The 26,326-nt window shown below is 37.5% G+C and overlaps 1 protein-coding gene across 1 annotated transcript; it reads right to left on the bottom strand.

Moving 5' to 3' along the window:
- Positions 1–333: 333 nt before the first annotated feature.
- Positions 334–25,322, bottom strand: LOC113054405 (protein tweety homolog 3-like). The gene is made up of 13 exons (XM_026219942.1): positions 25,224–25,322; positions 24,225–24,401; positions 23,865–24,085; positions 22,428–22,523; positions 20,791–20,863; positions 19,838–19,913; positions 16,092–16,147; positions 13,742–13,834; positions 12,438–12,530; positions 11,290–11,426; positions 8,041–8,214; positions 7,751–7,826; positions 334–3,519 (listed from the first exon to the last, which is right to left on the bottom strand). Exons 1-13 carry the CDS (start codon positions 25,320–25,322, stop codon positions 3,445–3,447), a joined length of 1,446 nt encoding a protein of 481 aa, XP_026075727.1. The 3' UTR covers positions 334–3,444.
- Positions 25,323–26,326: the final 1,004 nt, after the last annotated feature.

Below are 26,326 nucleotides of genomic sequence, written 5' to 3'. Positions count from 1 at the left end.
ACTGAGTGGAGGGTGCAGTATTACCCATGAGCCACGGGGAGTAAAATGCATTCAGAATTTATATAAAATGTCAGAACATTTATATATATTCAAAATCCTTGAATAGGTGCTGTAAATATAAATTCCTTTAACAGCATTATCAAATATTAATGGCAAGAAAATTTAAGATCAAGAATAAAGTGATCTTTCTCCCTAGTTCAACCCAATAACCCTTCTTATGATCTTGGAATATTCAGACAGGTCACCATAATAATAATGTTATCTAAATATACTCACCATAGTGCATTGCTGTAGACATAAAATACTTGCAGCTGAACATGAATGACACATTGATCAGTTAATGTTAGTTTTTAATCTGAAAACACAGTTCAAGCTCAATAAAACCACAGCCTTTACATTTACAATATTTTAGTAATTGAACAAAAAAGAAAAGAAAAGCTGAAGTCATATAAAAGCATCTTGATAAAAGACCAAAATCATTTAAATCGCATGAAAGAGTAAATATTTTGTGCTTCCTAACAAGTCTGAAAATATGCCACAAGGACTAAGAAATTCAAATGAAAACGTCATTTTAAAAAATCCTGTTCGTACTATATCACATCACATTTTCATGTCCTTAATGGGGCATTTTCTTGCAAACATTTGTTCATGTACTGTATATACATTATTTTTTTTTGCATTTTGACATTACCAAAGGATTAAATGACAAGAAAAAAAAAAAAAACAGATTGCATCATCACTAATGTGGTCATTTACAGAGAAAAATCAAAATACTCCCACAGCATCAGGCTCATGTTCAAAGGAGTCTCATTTGGTTGCTCAGGCCACACAGAGCTCACGAGAGTCCACTTCAAGGACTGGAAACATTTAGAGATACACGAAAGCTGTCGGTTGGCACAGTCGAGGATGTACGGACACAAAAGCATCAACTGAGAAAGCAATGCATGCGTCAGTAGCACACAACATGGTTCCACTCCACATTTATAGGATGACAATGCCTTTGAGAACCAAAAAAAGCTTACACGGTCCAATAACAGCTGAAGAACACAATGCTCATAGCTGTAATACATCCCTTTAGTCATTTTCTCCATGAAGTTCTTGCTTGTTTTCATAAACGTCTGGGACCTCAGGAGCAACTTTGCCACATTGGCATTTGTTATTAATCTGCATTTAAACAGCATGCATGTATGCGAAGCCCACGCAGATCTCTATGAGATGGAAAATCAGGCCCAAACAATAAGAATGAAAGGCCTAACCAATGCTTTATCTATTCTTCATAAATTATGAACCTTTATCATTGAGAATTTAGATCGTGTGGATAATAAAAATTTTAAGACTTTTTGTTGAGCCCTGAAAATGTGGTAATGACTCGGTGTCCTGAAATCAACATGTCTGCAGTGCGAGGAAGGAGGCAGTCTGTCCTGAGGTTTGGGCAAAGGGGAGACCGACGATGCCCATGGTATGAGAACAATGGCAGCACTTTATAAGGTCCAGAGGGGAGACGTGTTCATACTAGACTCAGTCTAATACATGAGAGGTCTTTTGAGGAGAAAGGCTCCTGTGTGTCTGTGCTCTCATCAAGGGAAAAATATTACAGCACATCACTTTTATCTCTTCTTCAGGGACGGCAAGCTTCCCCTCAGCTCTGGAAATGAAAGCAATTTGTGGCAACAAGCCCAGGAAACTGGCCTTTGAAAGTCACACTGAATTACAGCACAAATTACAGAGGCTCGCAGGCTCTTTTCCATTTCTCTGAATAAAAATGACTTTCTGCCATATTGATGTCCCCTTTCCTGAGGACTAAACTGATCAGCAAATCAAGGCCCAAATGTTAAGTCTACATTGTGTGCACTACAATGAGCTCCTCCCAGCTGCTCTCCTAGAACAGATAAGCGATGACAAATCACCCAAGCTGGTCCCAGCATCTCCGTGTTTGTACAGTATTAGGACAAATGTAACGTTCAGATATGGTTCCAGCATCAGACTAAGCATTTTTAGAGTTTTGTCGAATTCAGATTGAAAATACTTGGATGTAATAGCAGTTGTCCAGGTTTTCCAGTAATGGCAGTGGATATAGCCCAGTAGAATGAGTAATAATTCAGTCCATGTGTATTGAGAAAAACCCAGCAAGGACTTCAATAGGTAAACAGCATCAACAAACCATAATTTCCCACTGACAATTCAAGCCTGTAAATGAGATTAGAAAAAAAAAAAAAAAAAAAAACTTCTCACAACAAGTGTATGCTACAGATTTTGTCCTAAAACATACAGTACTATACACAAGTAGAAGAATGCAACAGCTATCTTGATTTCATGCATTACACTGAAATCTGTAACGCAACAAGTTTGTTAAAGCAAGCATTTCTTTAAGTTCCATTACGGTCATGACAAAGCAACTTTTGAAGAGAAACCTTGTGCTGTGTCTGAAATATAGTGCACTATTTGGTGTCTGCTAACATAGTGAACAATCAAGTACAGTACACTCATCTGATGTACACTAAATGTTTAACTGCTAGTGAATACCAATGCACTGTGAGAATTGTGCCAAATATATTCTGCATCTTGCCAGATAGCGGCATTCACGACTCTTGAATTCTTTCACTCACTTATGTAGACTATATTAGAAATTCAGTAAATAAATCTACTTAAAACATCTGGCTCTGTAACCTCGGAGTATCGAGGTTACTGCCAAAGCATGTACAACCAATCAACACATTCTTGGCGTTTGCATTTGTTTACTAGCATAAAGCATGTTTCGCTCTCACCATTTCATTAGAGCAGCTAATGTTAAATTTAAAAACTGCTATCAAGGCCTAAAGAAGTGGAACCCAATTATAGAATTCTGGGAAAATTCTCATTGCTCTCATGCTATTCAGAATAGATCTGTTCAGTTGTATTACAGTAGATGCCACTAATGTAAACTGTAGAGTCGGGATGTGCCAGCATGTCCTGCAAATGGAAAAGGTCACATTACTTTAAATGAGCAGAGGACAGAGGCCACGCAGGAATGTAGGGTTATAGGCATTAAACCCCATCCAGTTCTTCAGTTCTGGACCTTTCTGAACCTCTGCCAAGAGCACCACAAATGAGCAAGGGCAGCATGGATCAACCCACATACACACACACACACGTCACTCAATGTATCCGCAGGTAATGAAGCTCGTATCATTACAGACACTCACACATAAGCAGCCAGGGCTGAGAGTAACCCTACTAGCTGCCTGAACTGAACCAGTCATCTGGAAACAGCACAAGAGACCTCTGGAACATTCCTCTGACAGCAGTATTTACATGATGCAAGGGCGTCCTTTATCAGCTGGGTAGAGCACGCATCAAAGATCAACATGGCTGGATGGGTGGGCCGGGGGTGAAATTGGTCTGGGCTGTGGGAACAACATGTGGATGAGTGGGAGCTTTAGACTGAAAGGAAAGGAGACTGTTCCTCTAGTTTGCTGAGGAACCGCTGTTGGGGTCGGTTCGGGTGTTGGCCAGGTACTTGGCCCTCATGCTGGATGTGTACTGGATAGAGACAAACATTGAGAGAAAAAAAAAATAATAAAAAACTAAATCATTTAGATTTTAAACTGTTTTCACACAAAAGTACATGCTATATATAGTGCAAACATGCCTGTCACAGTGTTCCCACCTAGTACTGAAAACAGGATTTCATGGAAGTATATTGGGGATACACTGTAACTGAATATTATATCATAATCATATAAAATAATACGGACAGCCTTACATCATATAATGTACTGAATACACAAAGTACATATTAATTTTGAGATCTGCTGAAAAATACATTTAAAAGTGTTCATTTATTAATGAGATTAATTAAAAGATTAGCTGGTAATCTGTATGTAAATATAGACATTTGGATGCACAATTAAGTGACCAATATTGATGTCAATAGATTATAAAAATTCAGTAATATCAGATACGAACAGAAATGCTATTGGTATTGTGCATCCCTAATGAATAATGCATGCTTTCCAAATATTTTGATTGGAATTTTCTTTCAAAGCTGGACCTCGAAAAATCTGATACCCTTGTTTTGGCATCTCAATGAATGTATTATTTAAATTGTACTGACTAACTGTCAGTACAACTTTTAAACTGACTAAAACTACAATTTGGATAAATAATAATAATAAAAAAAAAAAAACAACACAAATTAAAATGGAAATACAAAATATAACAAAATAATACTCAAATAACATTTATCCATAATAATAATAAAGTCTGACTTGGCACACCCAAAATCATTTAGACAGCCTTGAAGATGCAATATTAATGTGTTTGCAGAGAGTGATCTAGCTCAGTTAGTATTTTATTTATTAATTCGCAATAAATGGCCAAAAAGCATATTTTAACTTTGACTGTTTTTTTGTTTTGATAAAGTGAATGGATAAACGCAACTATAAATACACATTTTCTGTTTTCTACTTTTCTTATTTATATCCACTAACATGATATACAAAAAGAGGAGACATATTTATACTTCTAGATGTAAAATGAACTAATACTAACATAAATCCTCTTTTGATTCCCTTGATTATATATATATATATATATATATATATATATATATATATATATATATATATACATACACACACATTTTAAAGATAATAATGAAAGGTATAACAAAAATGACACAAAACACGACTACAGGACGTTACATTACTTTTGTTCACACTGACAGAGAAATATTACTAAGTGCTTATTAGGGTAATTACACTGTAAGTAGGAAACATTAAAATAAAGTGTCACCAATAATTTGCTGATTGTCAGTGAAATAAGTGACAGCGACCTTTATAAAACCGAGCTCAAATTCATTCAAATGAGCAGTGATGTGACGTGTCAACTGTCAGTGGGAGCTCATACAGAGATCTGCTGCCCGATTCAACCTAGAAACTAGAAATGAATAGTATAGTGGCTCAGTGACCTGTCAGTGTGAAACCTTTAGGATGCTAATCATTAGCTAAACTAAATTAAAAAGCAGTTCTCTTCCTTAATGTCTACCTTAATGCATTTAGTCCTCTGTGTGGTCGTGGAAATGAGATTCTCTGTTAGATAGTGCATAGTTAATGCTCGTGGAGGGAGAACATGCCGCCTCACAGAAGACAAGACCAGGGATCCACACAACAAAAAACACCAGGGGCAAGGGCAGCTTGCTTGGGTCAGATATATATACACACACTTATTGGGAAGGAATCACGCTGTTGGTTTTTTTGTTTTTTGTAGGGAGGGAGGTGGGCCAATAAATGGGAATGGGACATTTGAGTACCTGTTGGAATAGCTGAGGCCGTTACCAAAACGAGCGGGAACTCTCCGATGGCTTTAACTGCCAGCTGTGGCGGCTGTTACTGTCCGTGGATGTCAAATATAACTGTGTGGGTTTGCAGAAAAGAAAATGACAAGAAAGTGTAGAGCAGATAGACACCACTAACTGCATCTCCAGCTCACAAGAAACACGTACACATGCACTCCCAAACACACACACACAGGGTCTAGAGGACACAAGACCAGACGCTAAGGTGTGAGGAGACACAGGTACACGGGTGTGAGTGGGTTAACTTACATCAGCAAGTCCTGACTACTAGATCTCATCTAAACTACCAGCCAAATAATCAATTTTAACATAGATTTTTAACCGTAAGCTTCTTTTAAATGTTCAGCATCAGTAGCTATGTTTCCATCACCCTATTTTAATGCACATTTTGAAGTATTGCATGAGAAACGAATGATGGAAACACTCAATTTCAAATAAAAATCCATTTATTCGCAAATTTACTCTCGCTTCAGGTGGTTTTTGACTTGTGCGAAAAAAGGGTTAATACGAATAATGGGAGATGAAAATGCATTTCGCGAATAAATTCCTCCATGTGCATCATGTGACTTTGCTCTAAAGGATGACAAATCCTGACTAACCAGCAGACCGATCTCATTCCACAGCATCTGAAATGTTGTCATGGTCATTCAGAAATGCACAAGGAAAGTCTGTCAAAATATGTCTTATAACTGCCTCCCAGAAATGTCTTACACGTTCCCAAACATCAGCATCCACCTCCGAAAGCAGTGACCACATTCATTCACTGCGTTTCATCTTCTCGCTCTGAGGCGCAAATAATTTATTATATGTAGAAATGATTATATTCTCATTCTTTTCTTCGTGATTTATAGTGCCAGTTTATCAGGAAGTGACGATTTTGTTCTCTTTGACTCGGATGGGAACGATGCTTGTTCGCAAATGTTTTATGCAATATTGTAGTGTTGCGCACAAGCTAAATTCGCAAACACGGAGTAATTTTCTGGTCATGTAACTGATTTGTCAAATATTAAAATACAAGTAAAAAAAAGTAGAGTATGTGTTTATTTATACATAAAAAATTTAATCTATATAATATATTATATATACTATATATTATTTATAAAATAATGTAATGCAAATTATTGCTAAATTAATGTAAAAAAAAACTAATCGATCAGATCAGTGTATATTATTAAAAAAGATTATATACTCTATACAATATAACTTCTTGGTGAACTTTAATGTTTTATTTTTGGTGACTTGAGTTTCTTAAAGGAACATAAAATTGGATTCTCATCTATTGGGATCTGCATAACTCTGACAAGAAGCAAATGTCGATAGAGCAGCGATGTATGAAGCACAGCTCACACAGAACTTAAATCTGTATAGTGAAATCATTCGCCCTCACATTAAATAACTGGTTTTCGCCCACAAAATGTAGCCAAACAAGGGTAAATGTTAAGAAAACCTTTACAATCACAATAAAGAATGTGTCTGAAAGCACACGTCATTCATTAGCGCTCATTACCTCAACATCATGTATCCACAGCGCCACCTAATGTTCAGATTTGTAATGCCAAGACTTAAGTGAACTGAACGGGCACATTTTTGAATAGGTGGCGCACAAGTACTCAAATAAATAATTACCTTCTAACATTCTTAGTGTCTGGTCAGGGGTGAATGTTAACAATCCCAACAACTTATCTCCCTGGTAAGTTAGTTTTTTGATTTGGGGATTCTTGCAAGAATGAAACTGACAAGCCATACTGTCTGAACTCTTAGCCACACCATTTTTTATGTTTTTCCTCTTAAAATGTTAACTGCAAAGAGTAAAGCAAAATTGCTCTCTGTGATGCTTCTGTTTGCAATGTGCTCTAGCTCTAATTTTGGGAGCTTCATATTGATTGGCTCTCCAAAAGAGATGTTAAAAATACATTAAAAGTCTATGTGAAATGTCAGAGGCACACATTCAGTCAATCAACTCTCTTCCATATCAGAGGAGAGTTTAACAGATTTCAGTTGATATGACCTTGTTTTGAGTCTGTAAGCAGGCAGCTTGCTCAAAATGTCTGTTCTCCTTTTCCGCACACGAAAAATCAATTCGACATTGATCTATGGCTATAAATCTCCACACTACCTAAACTGCTCTGTAAGATTGGCCAGGCAATAAGTTCCAGTTCCTAAAAGCTTTTTGACAGGTTTGCGCTCAGTTCTCATTTACTTGAACAGAGTTCAGGGCTTTTTGTAATGACTTGCTGTGTACAGTGAACCTACAGTGGGGGAGATCACTGATTTACGCAAGCAGGCGACAAGAACGTGCTATTTGAGTTGTGAATATTTAAGCATTCAGGCTGTCAAAATGACTCTGTGGTGTGTAAGTGTGTTTGTGATTATTGTGTGTGTCGTTGTTCACCGAGGACGAGTGCTGATACTCACAGATGGAGGAGGAGATTCTCTCCCGATCAGAGGAGTGTTCTCACAGCGAGGGTTCTGGAAGTTTGCATTCTGGGTCCTGGAAACAAAACACACTCTTTGCAAAGATCCTATATCCTCTTGCAGTAGTTACAAATGACTAAATTTCTAATTCACTGTTATTGCTTATTTAGACTATTAACATTTGTGTCGATGTTTTTAAAGAATAACAATCCCTCACAGAAAGGAAAAGGTGACCTGTATGTGTTCAGTCTGTGTATTGGCTGTTGATATCATGTGTGTGTTTAACTCACATGTACTCCGTGACAGGAGCGTTGCTGACAGCGTGCGCTCCTGCAGGGATGCTGGTCTCGCTGTCGTAGCTGCTGCCGCAGCTGTAGAGACTGGGCATGTGCACCCGGTACAGGTTATCATGATTCTCTCTTCCTCCATGAGCCATGGACTCCTCCTCACTGTCCTCTTCAGGCCTGTATGCACAAACACACACACAAACAGAACACACATTATTACAGGAACAGATCCATCAGTTCAAACTGGCCGGAGCTCAATGATTTCCGAGGACATCGGCTGTAGTTTGATAGTTTAATCGGTCAACACAGCCCAATGTCATGCAGCTTGTGAATCGCTGGGATGACGCACCACGTCGCTGAAAGTGCAAGCCGTGATCTCTGTGGGAGTGTCAATTGGAGTAAAACTGCCAGCTAGCAGTGTGAGACACTGCAGATAGCTTACAAGCAGTGTCAAAACTAAGACGGGACCCCTCCAGATCAGAAAGAGTTGTCATCTGTATGCAACACTCCATAGAAGTGAAATACCTGCTGTTGATTAACACCACTTCCTGCACAAATCACAGGAATGAATTACATTTTAAAATGTATTAAAAAAAAACGTATTTTAAATTGAAATAATATTTAACAATATAACTGTTATTGCTGTATATTTAATAAAATAATTGCAGCCTTGATGAGCATAAGAGACATTATATATCCAAAACTTTTGAACTGTAGTGTACCATACTAGTGACTATAGTATTACTGGTCACCAAAATACCACTAAACCATGCACATCATCATCAGCGCAGTCAAATAAAAATAAAATAAAAAATATTTTTTTTTAAATATATATATATATATATATATATATATATATATATATATATATATATATATATATATATATATATATATATATATATATATATTTCACATTTCAGTGAAATGGATGAATCCACTTAGAATAGAGGAGAAATACGAGTCATATCACTGTGATCTGTCCAACTGTATATTAATAAATTCTATCTGATCTTCACTATCAACGCGTCGCACTGTGGTATGAACAGCAGAGGGCGCTCTCTGCTGTGCGCGCTACTGATGATAAACAGGAAGAGCACATCAAGTCCACATACAGGCATGTGCTGCCATTCTTCCTCTGCTTGCTTTCGGCCACAGAGAACAAGAGAGCAGCATGTGATCCGCTCTTCCCTCTTTCCTCTTAAAGGGAGGACAAATTATCAGTCAGGAGAGCTGTGAGAAAGAGTGTGGTGCAAGAAATATACGGATCTGGGCCGCCCCCTGCTGGAAGCTTGATGAAGTCTGTATTGCTATTAAATTTCTGAAGATTCAGGGTACAGTGGTTCAGATTCAGTACTACTTTAGATAACACTTCAAACTTATCATTGGCATAAAGTGTGGTTGCTTTATTGTACACAAAAGGTAACTTGTCAGCACCAAGGCATAATTTTCGGTACCTGGTTTTATGAAAAAAAAAAAAAAAAAAAAAAAATACATTTTTTAATTTTATTGTTATTTAATAATAATTATATTCAATTTTAATTTGTATTTTTTTTGCTTCAAATGCAGAAAGCCTTTAATGAGATTTTCTTTTCTAAGAGAATTCTGAAATGTGGCAGGTTGAAAGTTCTAATGTAAATGTTTCACACTTATGGACAATCTAGTTGCAGCAGACTTGCATTAGAAAAGACCGTCAAATTGACAAATTATGCTCCTGGTCAGTTTGACCCATTTTGATTTTAGAGTTGTCAGAAATACTGGTTAAATTAAGTCTTTCTTGAAATTTGGTGATATTCGCATGTCATGAACATGTCTGCAAAGTCTCAACAATCTTATGTGCTGTGGAAGTGTGTGAGAGGTTTGCAGGTCAATTTTACTTGAGTATTTCATGGTTAAAGGCAGCTGCACAAAATACATAACTAATCTCTGAGGTTACATATTTGATGGATGCTTCCCCCCCCCCCAAGAAACTTTGTTTCCAAACTAATACTGTATTAAAAGATTAAAATTTAAGATAAAAAGTTTGTACTTTACAAAAAAAAAAAAAAAAAAAAAAAAGTACTATTAGCTTTTTAATGATTAAAAATGCCTGTGTGCACCTATAACACAATTTTTTTTTTGGCATATAAAACTGAACATAAAAATAAAATAAAAAATCCCAACTTCACACAGTTAACATAATCAGAGTCTACTTCCACACTGCTCTGCCTGCCACAGCCTGCCTGAACTCATATTCAGAAACTGCTAATTACCTATAATGAACAGTGAGTGCGAATAGCTGTGTACCATTAGACACACACTTATGAGTGTGATAATTACATAATATGCTTAAGCTGGCGTCTTTGTCCCTTCTATCTCAACCAGCCTAATCCGGTTTATTTGATACAGACCTATCCTGGGTGAGCAGCCGCATGGGCCTGGGCTGGGAAATTATTGCAATTTATGTCATTATGGGAGGAAGATGGAGCGATTCCCACAGAGAGCGCTTGGAAGGAAGGAACAAGGGGAAGAGATGGAGCGAGGCAGCGGTTTCCGTTGAGCTTATGACAGAAGAACGTGATGGGAGCATAATGTGTCCAACCATAGTCTTCATAACAAAGCCCATGGACACACTGCTAACCACCTCCAGTGTTGATTTAATCCTCTCGAGTGCATTTAACTACAGAAATGAGGATGTTCCACTGAATTACTGTATCTTACTGCTAACATTAACTTGGGAAAAGAACAATGTGTTTTATGACAATAACACAACTGCCCCTTTCTCTTTAATGCACTTTTAACCAGATACTTCAAATTTAATGCTGTAAACCAGTAATATAGTCTTTGTAATAGTATAGTTATTGTCATAAACTGGTAGGTAGGTATAATATATAGTATCATTTATTAATCAGAAAGCATTTTTATTTAAAATCATGAAAGGTAAACAATTTAATTTATTAATTTTAACAAAAAACGAAATTTGTATGGCACTATGAAATGTTACTTTTTTTTTTCTCACATTCATTTTTATTGTCATCAAATTCTGTTTTAGCATGTCTAATTTTTTGAATGCATTAAAACTTAAAATGCATTGATTTATAAAATTAGTATTTTCAATCACCCTATGAAAGTGTTTTTTTTTTTAACTTCTAATTTTACCTACTTTTGGTTTCCTTATAACTGGATTCTCCATTGTGGAAATCATAGGGCCCTAAAACACATAATATAATACATTTGGAATATTTATGAATAGTTTTTCTCTTCAGATCTCACCTTTTGCCATGCCATGTGTGTGGCACACTGCAGACGACAGAGGTGAACATGAGAGCTGTGATGAACGAGAACAGCACCAGGTAGATCAGACCCTCTAGTCCATCATAACACACTCCGGTCAATGCCTGCACATAATCCTGCACACAAACAGAAAGACGCGGCATGAAACGCAAATTCTGTCATCATTCACTCACTGCCATCATTGATTTCTTTCAGCAGTAGAACATTTCATTTTTAGGTCAACTGTCACTTTAAATGCCTTGCATGAAACAACACACACGTAGAAACCAGTCTGCTGGGTATGTGGATAATACATACAGAAAAATGTAAAACGGTATGATAATATCCAGTGCTAGACTCTCTAACTGGGATCTTCCTTCAGCAGACAGCACCATATGCTGCGGAGAGTAACAGGGCTTTTAATAATACACGTTGACTGAACTGCAGCTAGCCTTACACATGCTGCTATCAGAGAAACATGGCAGCGTCTTCCTTCCTCCAAATTACTGTCATTATTAACGGCAAAATTGCTCCATTTGTAATTACTGCCGGTGCTGTTCAGCATCTCCAGCACAAACTCTTCTACATACAGCCCAGATGTACGGTTGGACCGTGTAGTATGTTATTGCTTTTGCAGTATGAAAACACCATTAATAATGTATAACACATATCCAAAAGTCCATATTTTATCCGTTACTTTCTCTTCTCATGGGAAGGAGATGCACTTTTAGGACCACCCATACAGCAGGCCAGTGTCTCGCAGTCTCTTTCTCTCACTTTCTCTCTCCCTGATGAGGAACTCTAGTCACGCTGAATCCTGAAATATCAGACATCTCCATCCATCATCTCAGATAAGAGCACAGGTTTCAGACTGTGGCAGTTAGTGCTGGTAAATTGTAGAGCATTTAGAAGATAGAAACACACACACACACGTGTATGTTTATGTATGTATGTATGTATGTATGTGTATTATATATACACGATTGTTAGTTTTGTTTGTGAGCGAGTTGCAGATGGGTGTTAAAACCCTGCCTTTTCAAGCCCACAGGTTGAGGTTACAATGAAAATGGTGACAAGATGTGCCTAATTAAGAGCCATAGAAGAACAGTTTGTGCAAAGTGGTCACATACCCTGAAACACTTTCTTACCATGTGCAAACTGCGGCAGTCCACAAGAGCAGTGAGCTGGTGCAGTCCAACTTCAGTGGTGTTCAAACCCCCCTGAATTTGGTCAAGGTTTCCCTAAAAAAACAGGCAAACATAGTTTGAAAAAAATGGTTACTCTAAATACAATATCTATAGATATTCTCATTTACATACACGTTTCTTGTTTAACTTGATCAAAGATACTTTAAAATGGCAATAGTTAACTATTATTATATTTTAAAATAACGTTTTTCTGTTTTAATATATTTCAAAATGTAATTAATTTCTGTGATGTCAAAGCTGAATTTTCAGCATTGTCACATGATCCTTCAGAAATCATTCTATTATACTGATTTGCTGCTCAAGAAACATTTCTTATTATTATCAATGTTGCAAACAGTCAAGCTGCTTTTTATTTTTGTTGAAACCTGGATACAGTTTGTTTTAGCATTTATTTGAAAGAATATTCATCTTTACTGTCACTTTTGATCCATTTAATGCAGGCATCCTCAAATCTGGCCCACGAGATCCACATTCCTGCTGAGTTTGGCTCTAACCCTAATCAATCACACCTGAGCATGCCAATCGATGTCTTCAGGTTCATTAGAAAACTACAGGTAGGTGAGTTTGATCAGGGTTGGAGCTAAACTCTGCAGTGCATTGGCCCTCCAGTACAAGATTTAATGCGTCTTTGCTAAATAAAAGTATTAATTTCTAACAGAGCCCAAACTTTTGAACAGTAGTGCATACATTAAGTACAATCAAAACCCTCATTTCATATATTTCACTATTCTAATGCTCTATTCAGTCTTTATAATTCCAGCACACAATGGCACACACACGACAAACCAAAAAATTCACATTCACACAGGAGGATGTCTAAGAAGAAAGGCATGTTTTCTTTCTTTCAAAGGCTCAGTGTTGTGTGTGGTCTAAGTTGAATGAAGTTGTAGTGGTAATTCGATTTTTGCTGGTTCCAAGGGTGAAATATTTCCGTGTTCTCTCATCGCTTGTGTGTCAGAGAGAGGGCGGCTTTCTTTCTCACATGTAAAGAATATCAGCCATCACTTTGTCCCAGAACACACACAGATGCTGCATAATGACAGAGGCCCAGGGGGAGTGCACACACACACGCACGCACGCACATACAAATATTTCCACACAGACACTATAAAAGGACCTGAAAGCTTTGGGACACTTGTGCATCAGGGGTTGTGAGAATAGGACAATACATACCGCATACATACTCTGAAAACACACACACACACACACACACGTCATGCAGATATCTACATAAAAGCGCTCACCTTTGTTTTGGGGTAATCCCGGACTGCAGAGCGCAGTAGTTCTGACACATCGTCCTGCATTTCCACCAGTGCTTTGTGACTTCCTGACAGCATCTTCAACAAGAAAAACCAAAAACCAGTTACATGCTTAATGTAGGGTAAACATTATCTTGATTACAAGCTTATACTTATAAAATAAAAAAAATCCCGGTTATTTAGGACATTTTAATGTGTGTCATGGTGCATTTCAGGAGCACAGGTCTTGAACACTTGAATATCTGAGAAGCCAAATGGCCACAGTGTCAGCATTGTCTGCCAAAAGGTCTACAATGATAGACAGGAAAATAAGCTGACATTCACTGAGAAAGAGGAAGTGAAAGTACAACGTGTCCTTCTTTAGAAAGCTCTCAGAAGACTTCTGCTTACTGTGTTAATTGCAGGCAACAGTGCTGGAAAGTGGAAACTAAAGTCAACAGGCAGCAGCAAGAACAGGCTCAATTCTGCTAGCAAGAATCATGAAAAACAACCTCACAAATATGCTACTTCCCATGCCTTAGAAGATACATACGTTTGGTCAAAACTGGATTCTATAGGCTACACTACCATTCAAAAGTTTGGGTTTAAATACAAATGACTACTTTTACTGAACAAGGATACATTAAATTAACATCCAAGATGTTTATAATGTTACAAATAAATGCTGCTCTTTTGAACGTTCTATCAAAATAATCCTGAAATATTAATGATGTTATAACAACGGTTTTCAAAATTGCTGATAAAAATAAGACATTTGTTGGGCAGTGAATCAGCACACTAGAATGATTTCTGAAGCATAATGTGACACTGAAGACTGGAGTAAATTCAGCTTTACTTCACAGGAATAAATTACATTTTCAAAATACATTCAAATAGAAAACCTATTTTCAATTGCCTCAGTGTTACTGTTTAGTTTTTTATTCATCAAAAAACACATGTGAATGTAACTGCTTATGTGCATTGTAGATAGCAAAGCAACTCTCATTTTAAAAACACAAAACGTGAAAATTGTTGCAGAATCGTCACCATTTCTCTTTACAATGTTCCTGAAATGTTCCTTGGTGACATTTTAAGTCTGAAATCAATATCCGTTTCAAGAAATTGCTGTCTCAGATGTGAATCAGGCTCATTTCATCTGTGCGCTGCATGAGAACTGGAGGAACTCCATTCAGACACCAGCTGACAAAGTAGACAGTTCAATCTCCATATAAGCATTACCCTTCATTAAACTGAGAGATTGGAGTGGCCACTGACAATCCATCAATCATGATCAGTTAAGAGCTGAGATTTGTCTGAATCATGCACACGCATTATTCAAATAAAGACGTGTAGTCTGACTCCATTAACTAAAGGGAGAGGCAGCATTTCCATTGAGCCGCCCATAATAAGGAGAATGCTAATGTACAGTGACAAACGAAACGGGGGGCGGCACTTCCCCTGTAATGGAGTGTGAGGAGTGAAGCGACCGCCTGTCTTCTAAACTCCAGTGAGATGTCTGACTGTCTATTGTTTAAACACACATCCTTACCACGATGAAGTTCAACTATCTACAGAAGGAACAACATTAATGTCCCCACAGACCTCACAAATACAGGTTTGCATGCTAAGTGCACAGGACTTAACATACTCTGAGTCTGATGGCAGAACCAGTGTTGTTTTGTTGATTAAATCTAACTATTTTTGACAATCAAAATAAAGCTGAAATCAAATAAAATATGAATATTAGATGAAAAAAGAACTTTACTCAATAATTTAATGAATTATATAAGTAATATAAAAATGATATAATACAAATAAGTTTTAGTAAAAAAAAAAAAAAAAAAACGACATTTGAAAATAAATAAAAGGCTCACTCAAAATATTAATAAATATAATATAATATAAACACTAAACCTACACATACACCTGATGTTAAAGTAACATTTAAAAGATACAAAAATACTTTTTTTTATTTTTATTAAATAACAATTTTTATTGATATTTCAGAAATGAGGGGGAAAACATTCACTGACTCAGTCCACTATCTGTGATAGTCTCACTAACCTGATAGCAACAAATTCTCAGATTACCATTTTCATGACACGCACATGTAATGCTGTATTATATTTTTGTCAAAATCAGGCACCCATAAAGGTAATTGCACATAATATTGCTATTTGCAAAAAAACTTTTCTGTTATCTCTATGATGCCAAACTTCTCTAGTTAGGAATCTCACTTGTGTTTTGAAACCGAGCCAACATCCTTTTTTGTGGACATCTTTCAGAGATTTGAAAGTGGGTTGACAGAGAAAATCTGAATAAAATTTTTTTTTAAATAGGTAGAAGCTATAGTTACCTGTTGGAAGGGGTTGACCTGACCTATGTTACAAGCGAGGAAATACTGCAGGGTATCTGTAAAGAGAGAGAAAGGCAGTAGGTCAAGGGAAATGACATGAAGGAAATCACTTCATCTAGATCATCTAGATGAAGACCCAGTCAGGTATGATTTTTTCCTCCTCCATTTTCTTGTCTCTACAGGCATATAATACAATTTTATGCACTGCAAGTCATACTATCTTTTCTCTTTTCTTTCCATTTCACATCAGCCCAAGGCAGATGAACACAAACACTGACACACTTATTATTTACTGAGCTCAGAGAACCCACAGTAGCCATGTCAGGTATCTGAACAGCTATATTTCCAACCACGAGCAACCCTAGATTCAGTCCACAAATGCCTCACTCACCCAAGCGAAGCCAAGCATCTCATTTTTTCTCATGCAGTGGAGAATTTCTCAGTCAATGCATATGAATCAATAACTAAGCCCAGACCACATCTGCTGACTTTTGTTTGCACAGACATTAAAGGAAAATCTGTTGAATGAATTTAAACACGATACACCTTGTTAAATAAAGTTAAGAGCACACTTATTGGTAGATGAGTGCATGACAATTTAGCCAAAATATTTAATAAATGGGTAAGACTCTAGGTCTTCAGTCTTACGGGGTGATCAGGAATAATTCTTGCCTGGTGCAGGAAGTTGCAAGTTCAAATCTCACTCGTCTGAACATTGCATATGCTTCTCAGTAAATGTGCTTCAGTAACAGGTGTCATACTTAATTTTGTGATTTCAACTATTTTAAGCAAACGTGAAAAGAAAAAGTGCTGACAGGTCATTGAGAATTTTTATGACGGCTGAAAAGAAAGACGAGAACTGAAGATTTCCTAAATAGCAGTGCAGCTTGACATTAGCAACACCAAGGTGGTATAAAGTACACACACACACACACACACACACACACACAAAGTGTGGGGACCAACACATTTAATTGTGAAGTTGATTAACATGAACTTGTAATGACTCTGATCTGTGAATGTAAAATGAATGGAAACGAGGCAGTCGGAAGGAGGCGGCAGTGTTAAGAAAATACTTTCTATTTCTGCACAGGAAATGGTATTAATTCACAGTCCTCTTGCAAACCTCCACACGCCAACACAGATGGAGTCTTGGGCCATCTTCATGCGCAGCTTGCAGCGGGTTGCGTGGATGTGAATCAAAAGCAGACACATGCGTCAGAGCGGTGGGTTTGTTGAGGGGGAGTGATGCTTTCATCACTATCATTACACGTGGACACACACATGGCAGCGGTCACAGGGACAAAATCACCCATCCCATACGACCGGCCTCCTTGATTGCCCTATAAATTGCATAATTATGGCAATGATGAGGGAAATAAACCGGCCGGTCAATTACATCCATGGATGGCTATATATAAAAGGCTGAACTGAGCGGCATTCATTTCTAGTGTAGTAGTGGAGTTCAGTGCTGGATTTATAGGTTGTAATAGTATTCAATGTGAGGGCCAGAGCCCCACAGGATCATATGTCATGTGTAAATGACCTCCAGTAATTGAATGTAATATTGGGTGACTGGTGATGCCCATATAAAACCCAACAAAAACAATGGAGTGGCTTCCAAAAATGATCTGAGAAAGAGGCAGAGCTCTAAATCCCACTCACGCCGCGAAGACTGCAGGCTGTAAAAGATCCTGATTAATGTAAGGTAGGGAACACGCCAGCGCACTCGCAGATCTTATTCATGAAGTGTTTCACAGCTTTTCTTCGATGATGATTGAACATCCTACTGAGACGTTATCAGATGAGTAAATGGGATATATAATGGAAGACAATTATAGCATGCATTACTGTTGATTTTTTTAGAGGAAAGCATTTAATTTAATAGGCGTTTGAACGATTGTCATCATCTGGGTTTGAAATTAATATTGAGTGATGATCAAGTACACCGGAAGTGGATAAACGCTGCAATGTCATTGTAAAAAACAATGCAAACTAGGAGTTGAGTCAGTCATAACAGAGATTATTTACATGCAGATGCAGCCAAAGCATTCGACAACAATAAAAAGTTCACTAGATTTGTTAATTTATTCAAAAAATGCATTACAGTATGTAAAGAGGTCCATATGGCCTTTTTAAACAACAAGATTCAGTATTAAACAGCACAAAAGACATGCTGGAATACATACTGAGGCTTGCCTCACAGAAGCAGCACGATGGATGGCACAGGGACATGTGCACTATTTGTAAGTACAGAAATGTCTTGGTTCTATTCTAGGGAAAAGCAGTAGGATGACTCAGTCTAGGACTGTGATAGCCAGAAGGAACAAATCCACAGCCATTAATGCTTCCTGCTGAATGACTGCATTACTGAAATATATTTCTGGAATAAAGGAACATAATTAATGGAAAGGTGTAAGCGAAGATCTGATGTGCATATTTTGATGATGTTCCTGGAAATCAGAGATGTTTTTAGATTGGTTTCGTATGTGTATGCCCACTTGCCATTTATGAGTGATTTGAGTATTTTGACATATAACAGGACAATGTTCTATAAAACAGTGAAACTCTGTTTGCTTTACTTTGCAACAGATTTTCAGAGAGACTGAAAGTAAACGACGATGCAACACTGAGTCTGAGTAGAGATATTCACATGGTCCACTTGCACATGGTCACTAAAAAACTGTGTTAGACTGAAAAAGGCTGGGTGAAAATTCATAATTCTCCTTCTGAGTCTGGAAAGTAAGCATGGTGAATAAAAAAAGGCAGAATTTTCAATTTTGGGTGAACTATTCCTTTAAGGACTTATTTAACATAAATGAGAGGAAGACTGAAGATAGGAAGAACAAAGATAGGAATAGAGCCCAGAAGACACACAATTACATGGGTGTGTGAAGCTGATAGTCACATGGTTTATCATCCCCATCCTTCAGCGGGTTTCTCTTCCTTTCCTCTCATCTCTCTTGCTGTAGCTCTTCTCAGCCAACCAACAAAGTGTTTCATCATAACAGACGCCAAAGCTGACATATCAAAACTGTTTCTACTATATTAAAGCATATAAGTATCCACATGCATATACAAATACACTTCTGCTTCCTGCATAGCACCAATTCTTGGGTTCACTCACTGAGTCTCAGTATAACCCCTGCATCTCCATGTCCATCTTTAATAAAACAATGAAAACATTTAAAAACATTTAATGGGATTCACACATAATTCAGGCCAGTGTAAACACTTCCTTTCCAAGGATTAAGTCACAGGAAGACCAATTTGCAATGGCCCGTATCCTGAGTCCACCTAGATTAGGCTTAACCAGAAAGTGAGAGCATCAACTTTCCATCATCATTATCATCATCTTGCTCTGGCCACCCAAAGAGGAACAATCAGACACACAAAACAAACACAGTCTAAGATAAAAACACCTACACGGTTGTCTCTTCCCCCTGATTTACTGAAAGCATCCACACTCCTGTGGAAAATGAGGTCACTTTGAAGAGGAACTGCTGTGTTGAGTAACACTGATAAAGTGAGGAAGTGAAAGCAGGAAATGAACGCCTGCGCGACTTCTCATGCCTCAGAGAACACGCTCCAGTCTGAATTCAGACAGACTCGCATGTGATTCACAATAGCACCTGCTAGATTAAGCATCTTACTCACAAATCAGCAGGAGGTGAAAGAATTGTGGCAGAAAGAAATTTCTGTGAAATTTGAAAGAAAACTTTAGTCTGGAATGAAATAAAACACACCTTCTTTGATAAGCATGTTCTGCTCTGACACCTTTGTTATGTACATGTCCGGTGCTGCACAGAAGTCACTGAAGCCCTAAAATAAGAGAGAAAAGCAAACAATGTGGATTAAAATAGCATATTCTTCACTTTATAGCATGCTATTTTTAAGTTAAAAATGGTTTTAAGACCATTACTCAACTCTACAGAAAGTTAATCCAATAATTGATCAAAAGTGAGAGTAAAGACCTTTGTAATGTTACAAATAATAACAAATGCTGGTCTAAACTTCCTATTCATTTCAGCTTTCTATTCTATTAAACTTTCTTTAAGAAAAAAAGTTCCATGTTTTCCACAAATATTATTAAGCAGCACAATCGTTTTCAACGCTGATAATGATAAGAAATGTTTCTTGAGCATCAAATCAGTATATTAGAATGATTTCTGAAGAATCATGTGACACTGAAGACTGGAGTAATGATGCTGAAAATTCAGCTTTAATAAATCACAAGAAGAAATTACACTTTAAAATATATCAAAATATAATATTTCACAGTATTACTGATTTTACTATTTATGATCAAATAACTGCAGTCTTGGTTACTGGTAAGTGACTTCTTTCAAAGCATCTTACCGACCCAAAACCTTTGAAGGTTAGTGTTTATATTTTAAGCCTATTTTAGTGACAGTGTTCAATAAGCATCTTGACAGCTTGCTGTGCTTTAACTGGTTGAAGTGTTGCATTTTTTTTATGATGGCATGTCAAGCTAAAAAATAGCCTAACTTCTAACTTCTGAGTGTTAGCGTATGTATACAAACAATGGCATGGCATCTCCCCTTTAAAGAAGCTGTATGGTATATAAGCTATTACTGGCTGCTTTAGGTTATTCCACAGATATAATTTGGGCATTCGCATCATCACTACAATACTGTCCTGCGTCTGTGTGGAGAAGTGTTGCCATGGAGACACTCACCGAGGAGACAGTCAGTTCCAGACCGAGTGAGGCCCAGCTGACTACCAGCGCCAACACACCCAGAAAACACACCCTGAGAGAACACAGATCATCAGCATGTCAACCATCATTATATACAGTGTATACATAAACACTGCTCAGAAAAACCTTTCATCACACTACAATTTATATAATATATTGATAGGTAAAAATTTATAGCCTGAATGCACTGTAAGTCGCTTTGGATAAAAGCGTCTGCTAAATGCATAAATTTAATTTAAATTTAAACTTATATATATATATATATATATATATATATATATATATATGTTTATATATTTACATTTTATTGGAATACAAGAAAAAAAAATCTAAATTCTGAACAAAAATTACTGTTTGCAGTATAACAACTCTAAAATCAACATCTTCCAGATAAAACGTGCAGCCGTTAAAGGGATTTTTTTGGTGATGTGTACATTTATGGTTCCATCTGTACTTTTAAATAAAGGTAAATCAAGCAGTAGGAGGGAATCATAGTATTATGAAATGTCTTGAGTCAGGATTGAACTAAGGTAACCGAAAGATTTCATGCTTTTAGCGAGTAGCAACTTTTACTGTAGAGCAAATCTATATCATGGTATTTTACCTCCTGACACGACCTAAAGTCAAATAGGCTTTTTGTTATATAATGTGAAATGCTAAATATCTTCACGTATAGTGAATACGACAAGCTAGAGGGAATCACTAAGTCAGCTTCAGGGTATGGATGGCAGGCTTTAATGTGAGCTTTTGTTTTCCTGGTGAATTTTTTTTTTTATCTCTGCTAATCAGAGAACTTATGACACATGCAAATCACGCCAAAACAGCTCTGTAGTGCATCGGTATTGGCATCTCTATCGTTTTTAAATGAATTATGTCATTTGCAGTGCTTCACTAGATTGTAGTTCTTTAAGCGTTAAGTAAACAGTCTTGTAACTTTGATCTGAAGCAGAAAAGTATTTGAAAATCAGTCAACAGTCTATCAGTTATATGTCATTGCATATGAGGTAGTGTGGCAGAATGAAGTAGTAAGCAGTTTTCTGTGAACCTGCAAGACTTCTGCTTCATTAGCCACTTTAAAGAAATAACAAGAAGAATAATGAAGAGCAGTACGCTGTAAAACTGTTTGCACTACAAACCAGTGTGCTCATAATTAAGATAATATATTCACATAATATGGTAAGACACACCAGTCTGCAATATCAAGCAGCAAAACAAGCTGTATTGCTCATACAAAAAAAATAAGGTGGAGAGAGCAGTCTTGAAACGGTGCTAACGTGTCTGTTTTTTTCAAACTGTGTTGTTCAGGCACTCTGGAGAGCTTGTCACTCTTGTTCTTGTTTTTCTGTGTCATCTCCGATTTAAAACTTCCCAGACAGGGTGAATCAGAGAGAAAGAGACATTATAATTTCTCTGTTGGAGTTAAAACAGAAGAGCATAACTAACACTTCATAAATCAATCTAGTGTAACTGCCTTGACAGAGTCAGAAATCATTCATGCCTCATGGAGTGTCACGGAGCAGATCAAATATCTCTGGTCATTTGCTAGTTTCTCTAAGCTCCGTTTTCCCTGATGTACCACACGTGACCCACAGACACATCCATATGACAAATCTCACCCAATCAGAGTTCCTTTGGAGTTACGGACGAGGCCAAAGAGCACCAGCAGACAAATGAGCACATCAAACAGCAGCAGACCCAGGTAGCCCAGCCACCTGAAGACAACAACACATTAACATTACAAACACAGCAAAATCCACAGTCACTGTAACAAACACTGTATAACAATGTATCTCGCAAACATTAACAAAGAATAAGATGCTGAATAGATCAGTTGTCTCTTGTATATTTAGATAATGAAATCGAAATAAAAGAAAAACAGCTAACGGTCCACTTTTTCATATAAGAAATGTATATTTTAAGAAACCAATGATTCATGTAATGTATAGACGTTTTAATCTCAACACTCACTGCGCTCTCCCAGCTTTTGTAGGTGGAAAGACCCGTTTCTTATATTAAATGTTACTCAAGGTCTGCACTCTAAAATTCTCTTTATTTAAGCAGGAGATAAATTCAAATAACAGACATTTCAGAAACAGATGAAGGCAGCAAGCCCAAATGCCTCTTATTTGTATTTATCTCCTCTTGACTCGCTCTAGTAACTTTTGAGTAACGTTTAATATATGTACGTTTAAAATCTAAGTTTAATAATACATCTGTTTAAATGTAAATACTCTGATAAAGTAGCTTTTTTTCTGAAGTTTATCCATTCAAAACTTGCCAGCACAATTATAGGGGTTGTTGTTGTTAGCATAAAGATGTCAACTTTTGTATGAGCAAGCACCATTTAAAAATCAGATTTTTTTTTAATCAAAGCCACAATTATTTGATATTATGGGTTCATCCTGTTTTGGAAAGCCTGAAATTAAACTTATTTGGCTTTTCAAGGCAAACAAACAGACCCCAAAGCAATTCCTTTCAGTGAGAAATGTAAATGGCTGACGAGAGGTGGAAAGAGGCAGCGAGTGAACAGAATACTAATTTCTATTCTCTCTAAGAGCGCAGTGCTCACAACTCATGCTCATGAGTGTTTTTTCTCTCTCTCTGATGACACTTGTTTTTTTAGATGTTAGAAAGGTTTCACACCTTCACACAAACAGAAGTACATGACGTGTGTCTGAAACATTTCTCGGGTTGTCGCAACACAATATTACTAAGTATGTTTACTTGAAGTAACCCTTAGATTTGAATTTAATATTTCAAACAACCATGACAATAATGAATAAAAAAATTATTATTAGGTAAATAAAAATGTCTATGTATATATATGAGGGGAAACCCTGACCAATACCTACAAGAGCCATTTTTATGATTCTCGAAACCAACCATTATTTTCCTTTATTAAAAATAAATTATTATATAAATACCTGAACTTGGGTAGTGAAATCTGCCTTTTCTTTTACATTTTAGAACTGATTTGGAACTGAAGTAGAATGTTTGACAACCTTACATATTTCTTTTAGTGATATTGCCATTTCTGTGAAAAAAGTACGCACCTGTACCAGTCATATAGTTCAATCTGGGTTGCCAGATTCTCCAGGGAGATGCTGGGATTTCTCCAAAAGGGAATGTCAGCCATCTGACGAACCAGCTCGCTCCGCTGATCCTGGAGTTTCTGTATGATGGACAGGTAGTCTGTGTGCTTTGCATACTGGTCCTTCAGCAGCCGGAGGTTCTCGTCCACAGTCTGGCTCTGAGCTGATGTACTTTCTGTCACCTACAAACACACACATTTGCTTTGTAAGCTCTTATCTCATCAGATCACACAGTAAAACATCCAAGTGTGTCAGTGAGATTGTCAAGCTCCGGTGTGTTTTGGAGAGATGAACATAACCCAGTGTGCTTCAGTGCCTCACCAGTCTGTGCACTCCGGACACGGTGCGGTTGGCATGACGGAGGGAGTAGGTAAGCCGATTCACACCGTCACAGGTCTCACCATTGCCATAGAAACCAACAGCAATGCCGGCACTGTAAGGAGACACAGGAAGAGAAATGAGGAGGAGTAGACCGGGAATGGAGGCTTTGAGGAAACCCTGAGGAATACTTCAGTAATGTCCCAAAATCCCTGCACACAGCCAGAATAAAACACAGACATGCTTCTAACTCAGACTCCACTGTCCTGATAACACAACTGAACACACATGAACGTCTTATTCAATTATAGTGAAGGCTCACAGATCTTTCATGGCACGGATTTACATCAGTCATTCCAAAACAGGGGTACTTAGTAATGTTTCAGGGGTACATGTAAAGATTTGAAAGAAGTATTCATCCTGTGATTTTTTTCTGTAATAAAAATACACAAACCTTTGACATTAATTTAATGAACAAAGCACACAAAAAATGTATGACAATTATTTCTTAGACAATTAATCGTCAGCCAAATGTAATAATCGTGACAGCCCTAACTAAGCATTACAGCATTACATATAGCTCATAAGTAGAAGGTTGCTGGTTCAAGCCTAATAAAGACAAATAGCCCTTTGCTCCATGGGGACTGTCAATGTAATAAGAGCCCTAAATGTTAACATAATCTAAAAGACTACTCACTTACGTCTTTGTACAGTTGACAACTGACAAAATTCTCTTCTGTGGTCACAAAGAGGCTTAAGTCCATTTAGTCAAAGTGTCTGTGCAAATGTGAGAACCACAAAGAGAAACATATTGGTCAAATGATCGATAGCACTCTGACACAATGATCGATTCAAACTCAACACAACATTGACTCAGACTGTTTGGCTACTACAGATGAAAACGAATCGATTGCTCTAACAGCTTTGACCAACCACAGAATCAGGTCAAAAACACAAGGCTGCCCCACAAACCCAGCAGCGGACCACCAGCACCATCTGTACCAGAGATGTAAATGACCACCAACACATCTGACTTGAACTTGCCTCAACACCAGGTGGCAGAACAGCACAAACCACCAATGGGGCTTCAATCCCACTCATTCCCATTCCCCTCCCTCTCTCTCTCTCGCTCTCTCTCGCTCTCTCTCTCAAGTATGTCAACCAACTCCATTGTAAAGCTAAATCAGCGGCCACCCCGCTTAAGGGGGTTCTGCAGCTAAACAAAGATCTATTCACCGCAGGACAGGCCCCGCAGCTCTCAGCCAGAATACATTTAAGACGCATTCCATGCGCTTGCCAGTTTTATCATTTGCATCGCGAACAGGCCAAAGTCTAAGAATTAAGATTTCACAATAATGCGTGGAAGAGAAAGACCCATTGTCTCTGAAGCACTACACAGGAAGTCACTTGAGTCGAATCGAGTGACAGTCTCTCAAACCAACTCTATATTTGGTAGACAAGCAGTCAGTTGTGTTAAACCGACTAGGTGTGTTGGTTTCATTCTCCAGGCGCTCTGCTGTTCAGACGGGGCTGTGTTGCGGCACGAATCCGCAGATCAGGAAGCAGATGTCACCTCGCCGTTCCCCCCCGAGGCCACAGTCATGTGACCCATTAGAAAGGTCTCAGTGGAGTTCCCAGCATTCGTGCTACACTGTAAATCTGGTGGATAATCTGCATAAGCAAAGTTAACTAAATACACAAAAACACACAGTATAATCTCTCACAGCACAGCGTGAATGGCTAGAGAGTGATATGAGGGCCGTTTCTTTTCTCACATTGTTTGCAAATAAAACAAATTATAATGCTACTTGTGTTTACACTATTACAGAACTATGCAATTGCGTCACTAAGAAATCATTTGCATGCAAGAAGCAAAGGTTCATATTTCCCAAGGAAGTAGAAGTAAATTAATATTTCAGGACTATTATGTTCAAGGTGGCATTCTAAAAGGCAGCAGTGAGGTTTATAGGGTCAGATACATAAAACCATACAAGAAATATCTCAGATAATAGAGAAGGGAAGTTTTGTGGGCTCTGAGGCAAGAAATGACCCGAGGACATATCAATCAATGTTCCCGCAGCTGTGGCCTTTGGTGGTCCGATATC

The sequence above is a fragment of the Carassius auratus genome, chromosome 3 (genome assembly GCF_003368295.1).
Source record: "Carassius auratus strain Wakin chromosome 3, ASM336829v1, whole genome shotgun sequence".
NCBI lineage: Eukaryota > Metazoa > Chordata > Actinopteri > Cypriniformes > Cyprinidae > Carassius > Carassius auratus.
This window is presented reverse-complemented; position numbering and strand designations above follow the sequence as displayed.

What these genes read in the sequence shown, in the direction of transcription:
- LOC113054405 (XM_026219942.1), bottom strand. Translation starts at nt 25,322, where the DNA reads ATGAGTGGGATTGAAGCCCCATTGGTGGTTTGTGCTGTTCTGCCACCT. An exon ending in TGGAACTGACTGTCTCCTCG is followed by an intron (nt 19,914 to 20,790) that starts GTGAGTGTCTCC and finishes CTCTTATTTTAG; the next exon opens with GGCTTCAGTGACTTCTGTGC. An exon ending in GAACATGCTTATCAAAGAAG is followed by an intron (nt 16,148 to 19,837) that starts GTGTGTTTTATT and finishes CTCTCTTTACAG; the next exon opens with ATACCCTGCAGTATTTCCTC.